The sequence below is a fragment of the Pristiophorus japonicus genome, chromosome 11 (genome assembly GCF_044704955.1).
Source record: "Pristiophorus japonicus isolate sPriJap1 chromosome 11, sPriJap1.hap1, whole genome shotgun sequence".
Lineage (NCBI taxonomy): Eukaryota > Metazoa > Chordata > Chondrichthyes > Pristiophoridae > Pristiophorus > Pristiophorus japonicus.
Genome location: NC_091987.1, coordinates 175,814,008 through 175,823,344, shown reverse-complemented (window position 1 = coordinate 175,823,344; position 9,337 = coordinate 175,814,008). Strand labels below are relative to the sequence as shown.

The window sequence follows — 9,337 nt, the reverse complement described above, 5'->3', positions numbered from 1 at the left end:
GTGGTAGATGTGTGCCCACTACTCTAGTGATAGATGTGTGCCCACTGCTCTAGTAGTAGATGTGTGCCCCCTGCTCTAGTAGTAGATGTGTGCCCCCTGCTCTAGTGGTAGGTGTGTGTCCCTCTCTAGTGGTAGATATGTATCCCTGCTTTAGTGATAGGTGTGTGTCCCTGCTCTAGTGGTAGATGTGTGCCCACTCCTCTAGTGGTAGATGTGTGGCATCTGCTCTAGTGGTAGATGTGTGCCCCCTGCTCTAGTGGTAGATGTGTGCCATCTGCTCTAGTGGTAGATGTGTGGCCCCTGCTCTAGTGGTAGAAGTGTGCCATCTGCTCTAGTGGTAGATGTGTGCCCCCTGCTCTAGTGGTCGATGTGTGCCATCTGCTCTAGTGGTCGATGTGTGGCCCCTGCTCTAGAGGTAGATGTGTGTCGCCTGCTCTAGTGGTAGGTGTGTGTCGCCTGCTCTAGTGGTAGATGTGTGCCATCTGCTCTAGTGGTCGATGTGTGGCCCCTGCTCTAGTGGTAGATGTGTGTCGCCTGCTCTAGTGGTAGATGTGTGGCCCCTGCTCTAGTAGTAGATGTGTGGCCCCTGCTCTAGTGGTAGATGTGTGGCCCCTGCTCTAGTGGTAGATGTGTGGCCCCTGCTCTAGTGGTAGATGTGTGGCCCCTGCTCTAGTGGTAGATGTGTGGCCCCTGCTCCAGAGGTAGATGTGTGGCCCCTACTCTAGAGGTAGATGTGTGGCCCCTGCTCTAGAGGTAGATGTGTGGCCCCTGCTCTAGAGGTAGATGTGTGGCCCCTGCTCTAGAGGTAGATGTGTGGCCCCTGCTCTAGAGGTAGATGTGTGGCCCCTGCTCTAGTGGTAGATGTGTGCCCCCTGCTCTAGTGGTCGATGTGTGCCCCCTGCTCTAGTGGTAGATGTGTGGCCCCTGCTCTAGTGGTAGATGTGTGCCCCCTGCTCTAGTGGTCGATGTGTGCCATCTGCTCTAGTGGTAGATGTGTGCCATCTGCTCTAGTGGTAGATGTGTGCCCCCTGCTCTAGTGGTAGATGTGTGCCATCTGCTCTAGTGGTAGATGTGTGGCCCCTGCTCTAGTGGTAGATGTGTGCCCCCTGCTCTAGTGGTCGATGTGTGCCATCTGCTCTAGTGGTAGATGTGTGCCATCTGCTCTAGTGGTAGATGTGTGGCCCCTGCTCTAGTGGTAGATGTGTGCCCCCTGCTCTAGTGGTAGATGTGTGGCCCCTGCTCTAGTGGTAGATGTGTGGCCCCTGCTCTAGTGGTCGATGTGTGGCCCCTGCTCTAGTGGTCGATGTGTGCCATCTGCTCTAGTGGTAGATGTGTGCCCCCTGCTCTAGTGGTAGATGTGTGCCCCCTGCTCTAGTGGTCGATGTGTGGCCCCTGCTCTAGTGGTCGATGTGTGCCATCTGCTCTAGTGGTAGATGTGTGCCATCTGCTCTAGTGGTAGATGTGTGGCCCCTGCTCTAGTGGTAGATGTGTGGCCCCTGCTCTAGTGGTAGATGTGTGGCCCCTGTTCTAGTGGTAGATGTGTGGCCCCTGCTCTAGTGGTAGATGTGTGGCCCCTGCTCTAGTGGTAGATGTGTGGCCCCTGCTCTAGTGGTAGATGTGTGGCCTCTGCTCTAGTGGTAGATGTGTATCCCTGCTCTAGTGGTAGATGTGTGGCCCCTGCTCTAGTGGTAGATGTGTGGCCCCTGCTCTAGTGGTAGATGTGTGGCCCCTGCTCTAGTGGTAGATGTGTGGCCCCTGCTCTAGTGGTAGATGTGTGCCATCTGCTCTAGAGGTAGATGTGTGGCCCCTGCTCTAGAGGTAGGTGTGTGACCCTGTTCTAGTGGTAGATATGTGCTATCTGCTGCCAGGGCAACAACCGCCAATGTGCACCATAGCAATGGCACTGCCAGTGAATGTTAAGGTGACCTTCTCCCTTAACCTTTCACCACTGGCTCCTGCTGCCCTCTGGGGAGGATGCCCTGGTGTGACTCACACTTCCTGCAACAACATCTCCAGTTGGTCAGTCACCAAATACTGTCCACAATCTCCATTTCCGGGCCTCCATATCTATTGAGGCCGGCAGTGGATTTAACCAGCTACTCCCTCCACCACTGGCGCACTGTCTGAACTATCTACAGGATGCACTGCAACAACTCGCCAAGGCTTCTTCGACAGCACCTCCCAAACCCATGACCTCCACCAGCTATAAGGATAAGGGCAACAGGTGCATGGGAACACCACCATCTCCAAGTTCCCCTCCAAGTCACACACCATCCTGAGTGGACATGTATCACCGTTCCTTCATCGTTGCTGCGTCAACAAAGGGGAATTACCTCCCACACAGCACTGTGGGAGCACCTTCCCCTCACTGACTGCAGCAGTTCTGAAAGGTCTCAAGGGCAGCTCGAAGTGGGCAATAAATGCAGGCCTTGCCAGTGCCTTCTTCGGCACATCCAAGTGATCTGCCTTTGGGATCCATCCGTCCCAAAGGTCGAATGGAGGCGTTCTGCATTGCTGACTGACCTCTGTTTCCTCAAACCACCAAAGTCCTGATTTCCACCCAAACTATTTCGTCCACGGAGGCGTTTAGATTGTAAGAGCTGATCTGCGTGAAGTATCAATCAAAGTGTACAATGGTGCCCTGGTCAAACATTCTTTAATTGGTATTTGAAATACATTCAAGTCATACTAAAGATCCCAGATTCAACCCATGTACACAAAAGTACCTCTAACAACAACAACTTGCATTTATATAGTGCCTTTAACATAGTAAAACATCCCAAGACGCTTCACAGGAGTACCATTAGACAAAAATTGACACCGAGCCACATAAGGAGACATTGGCACAGCTTGGTCAAAGTGGTAAGTTTTAAGGGGGGTCTTAATGGAGGAGAGAGGGAATTCCATCGCTTGGGGCCTCGACAGCTCAAGGCACTGCCGCCAATTATGGGGTGAAGGGAGTGGGGGATGGATGAGGCCAGAAATGTCGGGCTGGAGGTTACAGATAGGGAGGCAGAGGCAGAGCAAAGCTCTTTCGCCTCTTGCCCCAAATATTTTCTGATCCAAATGTCAGAAGAGCGCCATTGTGACATTTTTCCCATCAGCCGCCCTGTGGCCTGTGTGAGAGAAGTGGCCAATGAGTATGGGACCCCGGACAGTGTGTGCTGTGGGCCATTGCTCACCAGGAAGTAGGCAGCGACTAGCCCAACTTCATTCATATAAAACCCTTACAGCCAGCAGACTGTGGAGATGCTCATCGCACCAGTCCAGGGTGAATGGTGACACACTGCTCCATCCACCAATAGACTCCCTGTAAAACATACTTATAAAAGATAACAATATATTAACTCTTATCATAACTTATCTTTATCCCTGATTAACTACTTCAAATTCACAGAGCGAGTGCAATCTGCTATATGCATGTGATGCTAATGATCTGGCCTTCCTCCAGAGTGTTGGCCTGAATTCTTGCTTCTTCAAGGCGAGGGAACTTCATTGCACTCAAATCCAGCCATCTTTCCGACGCCTATTTCAAACAGGGTCCAGAGAACAAAGTTCAACACTCACCAGCCCGATACAAGCCTGGGTGGGGTAGATGGATGGAAATCTTTAGGGGCCGGGTGGTGAAGCAACTGGCAGCAAGCTAGCTGGAGAAAGTAGCTCTGCAAGGGGCTGTGAGACATCACCTTGCACCCTGTCATATTCACTCACGGAGCAACAATCGCAGCAATAGCGCCATGTAGGAGCAGCAATGACCCTTAAAACCGATCTCACCCGTATCACCCGTTGCTTGGAGAAACATCCTCTTAATAGCAACATTTCAACATGGTTACCACAAATGCCTTGGAAGAAGTTAACTTTTTGTCTGAGGATCAAAAGATAGAGCCTGCACTTTCCCACAAGACTGTCCATTTTCATATTCTCAGATCCAGCAATTCGTTCCTTCATTTGTCATCCATTGGCAACTGATCCTTCAGAAAAAGTGCAAAACTGCAGGCACTTCGCAAATCACCGGGTTTCAAGGAAATGCCTTGATCTGAGAAGGAGGCACCACAAATAGTTACCACCTGCTGGTGTACAGTCATGTTTATTACTGGCCTATGTTACAAGGTGTTCTTAGCATTGGAGCATAGGAACAGGAGTCGGCCATTTCAGCCCTCCAGTCTAGGCTAAGAAACCTTCAATTTAAAAGCACAGTGGTCTCGTACATAAAACAGTAAACTGCCCGAGGAGTGATGGTCAGTTGGGCAGACATCATCTCAATTCTCACCGTCTCCTGGGAGATAGAATTGACCGTATTTCCAATCGTCCATCGCTTCCACATCGAAGGACGCTTTTTTTTCTGGGAATTTTTCTGAACACTGCTGATCTTTTTTTGGTGGCCAATACTCTCCGAATGAGTCACATCTTTGGAAAAATAGCATTGGGAGGGAAAAATAGTCAAAACCCAAAATATGCAGCAGCTCGGCTGATGTGTGAGCTTCTTATAGCTGGGCGGCACAATGTCACTCGGTTTCCAGAGGTTTATTGCTGTTCAGTTCTAGTACACATTACCTTCTCCACAATGTAACTGAGTTCTGACATCTCCAGACACCCGAGAGTCAAGAAAGATTCCTTTATATTGGTTACAAAAACATTGGGTAGTCCTAATGTTTAACCTCTCTCCCATTCCCCCCCCCCCATTCACCTCACCCGATTCCCCTCCTCCCCCCATTCACCTCCCTCCCATTCCCCTCCCCCCATTCACCTCTCTCCCATTCACCTCTCCCATTCACCTCCCCCTCATTCCCCTCTCCCCATTAACCCCTCTCCCCATTAACCCCTCTCCCCATTAACCCCTCTCCCATTCACCTCTCTCATTCCCCTCCCCCCATTCCCCTCCTCCCATTCACCTCTCTCCTAGCCCTATGCATCTGCTTCCTATACCAGACCCTGCCACGTTGCTCTCCAACCGATTTGCAGCTGTCAAGCGTCAGTGGTAATGTTCAGTGCCACTTGCCCCACTGCAAGAGAAAGCAATGAATCCTATTAAGAGCAGCGGGTCCACCAGGTTCCATTGTGTGAGAAGGCTCCATTAACACTATCGTCCAATCACAGTAACACAGCCTCTTCAATCACACTATGAAAGTTGGCACAGTCCCACCTCCCACTAGCATTCCTCCACTTTGTCTCACTGGAGAGCCGGAGAGGGTAGCAGTGAACCCTGACACCCTCAGCCAGACTAAGGCAGGATCAAAGCTGTGTCCTTGAGTGTGGGCTAATTAGGATGGGAAAGAGAGATAAACTGTGGTGGGATTTGGCGAGTGTTGGATGGGAGGAAATAGATTCAAGTAAAGTCTAAGTTACTGGTAGATTTGTTGAAAGCGAATCATCTCCAAATGGCCAGATGATCATTATGGTTCAGTGAGATATTTGATAACTCCAACGTCCCTTAGCTTCTTCAAACACAGGTGTTCATGGGTGATATTGTGTACAGAGCCCTGAAAAAGCAAAGTAGTCAGAATGATTAAGGAGGCGACAACTCCAAAGAGCCAGCTGCTTATTACCAACATGCAAAGACTGAGGAGAAAGAAACACACAGGGTCAGGATACCATCAGGAATCGGAAGAGTACATTTCCGTGTTCCTGGGTCCGGTATACAGGGGAAAATAGAGCATAGCGTGGAAAAAAACAACTGATATGCTAAACCTGTATAAATCGCTGGCTCGGCCCCAGCTGGAGTCTTGTGGCCAATTCTGCGCACCATACTTTAGGAAGGATGTTAAGGCCTTGGAGAGGGTGAAGAGGAGATTTTCCAGAATTATATCAGGGATGAGGGACTTCAGTTATCTGGAGAAGCTGGGTGTTATGTATGTAACTATGTAATACTTGCCACCAGAGAGCGCGACTGTTGGAGTCCTAATGGTTACCTGCACACACGCGCAGGGCCAGTATAAAAGGTTGACTGCCATGTTGTTTAAGCACTCTGGAGTTGTAATAAAAAAGACTAAGGTCACACTAAGTTTAGCTCACAGTACTCAGCCTTGTGGAGTTCTTCTATACACAACAATTGGCGATGAGTAACAGAATATGAACCTTCACGCAACCATGGCTGCCGTTGGAATATTAGAGAGATTCGTAGAAGGTGATGATTGGGAAGCCTTCGTCGAGCGTCTAGACCAGTACTTCGTGGCCAATGAGCTGGAAGGAGACACTAACGCGGCCAAGCGCAGTGCAGATCTCCTCACTGTCTGTGGGCCTAACATATACGGCCTCATCAAGAATCTGCTCGCACCGACAAAACCAACGGAGAAGGAATATACAGAGTTGTGCACACTGGTTCGGGACCACCTCAAACTGAAGGAGAGTACCCTCATGGCCAGGTATCGTTTTTATACGCACCATCGCTCCAGGGGCCAGGATGTGGCGCATTATGTCGCCGACCTGAGACGTCTCCGGGACCTTGCAATTTTGGAGCTACGTTGGGGGAAAAGCTGCAGGACTTTTTTGTGCTGGGCATCAGCCACAAGGTCATTCTTCGAAAGTTGCTGGCTGCCGAAACCCTAGGGGGGGGTGGGGTGGATGGAAGGGGTGGGGGGATGAGGTGGTGGGGTGGGGGTGTGGGGCGGGGGGGGGGTGTGGGGCGGGGGGGGGTGGGAAGCTCCATGGTGAGGATCGCGGCCTGGGAAGGCGATTGGAAGCCTCGCAGGGGTTCTCCGATCGCGGGGTGTGGGTTAGTTGGGGGACCCAGGATCCAGGAGGTCGGTATAAATGACTTACCTCCTGGATACAGCAATCCCTGCCTCAGTTTAACAGCCAGAGTTGACGAATTGTGTGAAGCCCGCCCACATGAAGTTAAATTCAACATGGAGGTGAAAGAAGAGGCTTGCAGCCTCATTACAATATTTAAATTGACGTACCGCCCCCTGGGAGCTGGTTAGTCACACGCCCCCCACCCCGCCTCCGTTAAACCCGAAGTGGGCGTGTTGTAGGTGTTATCAGATCGTAAATCCCGTTGTTAACAATTTAACGACTCCCATACTCCAAACCAACCCAGTTTTTAATGAGAGCGGTGACTACATCAGCATCATAGGCCGTCATTCGGAATCGAGGAAGACTTGCTTCCACTCTTAAAATGAGTCCTTAGGTGGCTGAACAGTCCAATACAAGGGCCACAGTCCCTGTCACAGGTGGAACAGATAGTCGGTGAGGGAAGGGGTGGGTGGGACTGGTTTGCTTCACGTTCCTTCCGCTGCCTGTGCTTGATTTCTGCATGCTCTCAGCGATGAGGCTCGAGGTGCTCAGCGCCTTCCCGGATGCACTTCCTCCACTTAGGGTGGTCTTTGGCCAGGGACTCCCAGATATCAGTGGGGATGTTGCACTTTATCAGGGAGGCTTTGACGGTGTCCTTGTAACGATTCATCTGCCCACCTTTGGCTCGTTTGCATGAAGGAGTTCTGAGTAGAGCGCTTGCTTTGCGTGTCTGGCAAGCGGACAATGTGGCCTGCCCAGCGGAGCTGATCAAGTGTGGTCAGTGCTTTAATGCTGGGAATGTTGGCCTGGTTGAGGACGCTAATGCTGGTGCGTCTGTCCTCCCAGGGGATTTGTAGGATCTTGCGGAGGCATTGTTGGTGACTACACTAAAGTGGCGGATATACGACGGTGGCAACACGTGAGGGGCGCAAGTTGGGCTGATGCGGAGTGACCACCGCGATGACGTCATCATGCCGTCACCTTCACTTAAAGGGGAGAGCTTTTGCGATTTTAAAACTTCGGTCCACTGGGCCACCACGTTTCGGCCGGGCCAGCGGCAGTCACAAACATTGGCTACACACGCTTAACTGCCCCTTCATCATGGACTACACCGGTTCCAGAAGAAGGCCCATCACCTTCTCATGTGGCAACTAGGGACGGGCAATAAATGCTGGTCTTGCCCGAGAATAAATAAAACATAAAGCTGTTTTCCTGAGGTAAGCTAGTTATAAATGGATAACAAAAAGGAGGAAATAAGATACAAATAGATGGGTATAGTTTTGAAATAAATACAAGATTACTCCTACCATTGAAGGACATTTAATTGGGCAGAACCCATGTTATTTATTCATTTTTCCATCGAGAGAACCACAGTTCTCAAAGACTCTCTGTGCCAGTGATAGCACAGTGCATGCAACTCTCTTGGGTATGAGCACCCATGAGAGTCACCCAAACCCACAACCCATAAAAGGTGCCAACGTCAGCTCCATCACCAACATCTACCTCCATCCTAAAGCCAATCTTAGGCTCCAGGAGATTTCTCTGTGGATGAACCCACCTATTCCGCTACAGTAGATGGCGGTCATCGATTCTGAAGAGAGTTGTTAAAAAGATAGAGGCAAAGTAGAATAACAGTCTGGGATATTGTTCCACTCTGCCTTCTTAAGAACATTATTCCTACCATAAAACGAACATTTGAGTAACAAGGAGAATCGCTAGTGTGCAGGAGGAGAATCTGTGCCCATCTCTAGTCTGCAAGACCTGCCTGAATGGATGTCCACTTACTTGAGCTGAAGGATAGGAGTGGACTTGCATTTATACAGGGTGCTGTGTGCTTCATGGTGTGCGCAGAGCTCTGTGCAATGTTGGAGACGGACTCCTCCACACTGCTTACCATTGCCGAGTGACTCTCGGGCACCCCTTACTTCAGCCCACTCGTCCCTGGTGCATCACCCAGTGCAGAACCCTCTCGTAAACTGGCCTCCAAAGATCGCGCAGTGCCAGTCTCTGAGGTGGTGCCTGTGGGTGGGGGATGCAGTGACGCAGTGCTTGGGACCTCCTCCTCTTCTCCCGCCTCACCCTCACTGGGCGGCTCAGGGACAGGCTGCTCATCTGATTACTGATTCCATTAAGGTGAGGGCAGGGATGGGGCAAGGAATGCAGACAGTTTCAGGAGCTATGTAGTGAGAAAGACTTCTGGTGTGAGGGAGAAGTGGGATGAGAGAAGGAGAGTGGATGAAGATACCGTTGTTGCCTCCAGCGGGGTCGACATTGCCGACGGCCACGATGCCCACCACCTGCTGCCCAATGAGCCGCAGCACTCGCTCCTCCAGGTCTGAGAGCTGCTGGAGCTGGGCATCACTCCCGCCTGTCCTCTGCTGCTCCCGCCTATTGTGGGCCATCTTGGCCTTCAAGAGAAACGTACGTGTGTGACTCAGAGTCCAGCTCTGTGTTTGGGAGATTATGCATGCCATAGTTGAATAGTTGTAATTGCAGGCAAGTAGTGATTTGTGGATGTGAGTTTGAGTAGGTGTAGATGCTTAGAGAGTGAGTGGTGGTGGGGTAGTGCTTTGTGCAGTGTGTACAGACTGAGGTTTAGATGCTG

The 9,337-nt window shown here is 50.9% G+C and overlaps 1 protein-coding gene across 4 annotated transcripts in view; it reads right to left on the bottom strand.

Moving 5' to 3' along the window:
- Positions 1-2,650: 2,650 nt before the first annotated feature.
- The window catches only part of LOC139275883 (CMP-N-acetylneuraminate-beta-galactosamide-alpha-2,3-sialyltransferase 4-like), a 103,481-nt gene continuing 96,794 nt past the window's right edge, over positions 2,651-9,337 (bottom strand). For 3 of the 4 annotated variants that reach the window (XM_070893095.1, XM_070893097.1, XM_070893098.1), the window contains one exon: positions 4,895-5,480. In XM_070893095.1, the coding sequence (XP_070749196.1) occupies positions 5,394-5,480 (87 nt within the window). In that variant the 3' untranslated portion in view covers positions 4,895-5,393. Of the gene's footprint in view, positions 4,037-4,894; positions 5,481-9,337 lie in introns of those variants that run through there. The other variant, XM_070893096.1, reaches the window with a different exon arrangement.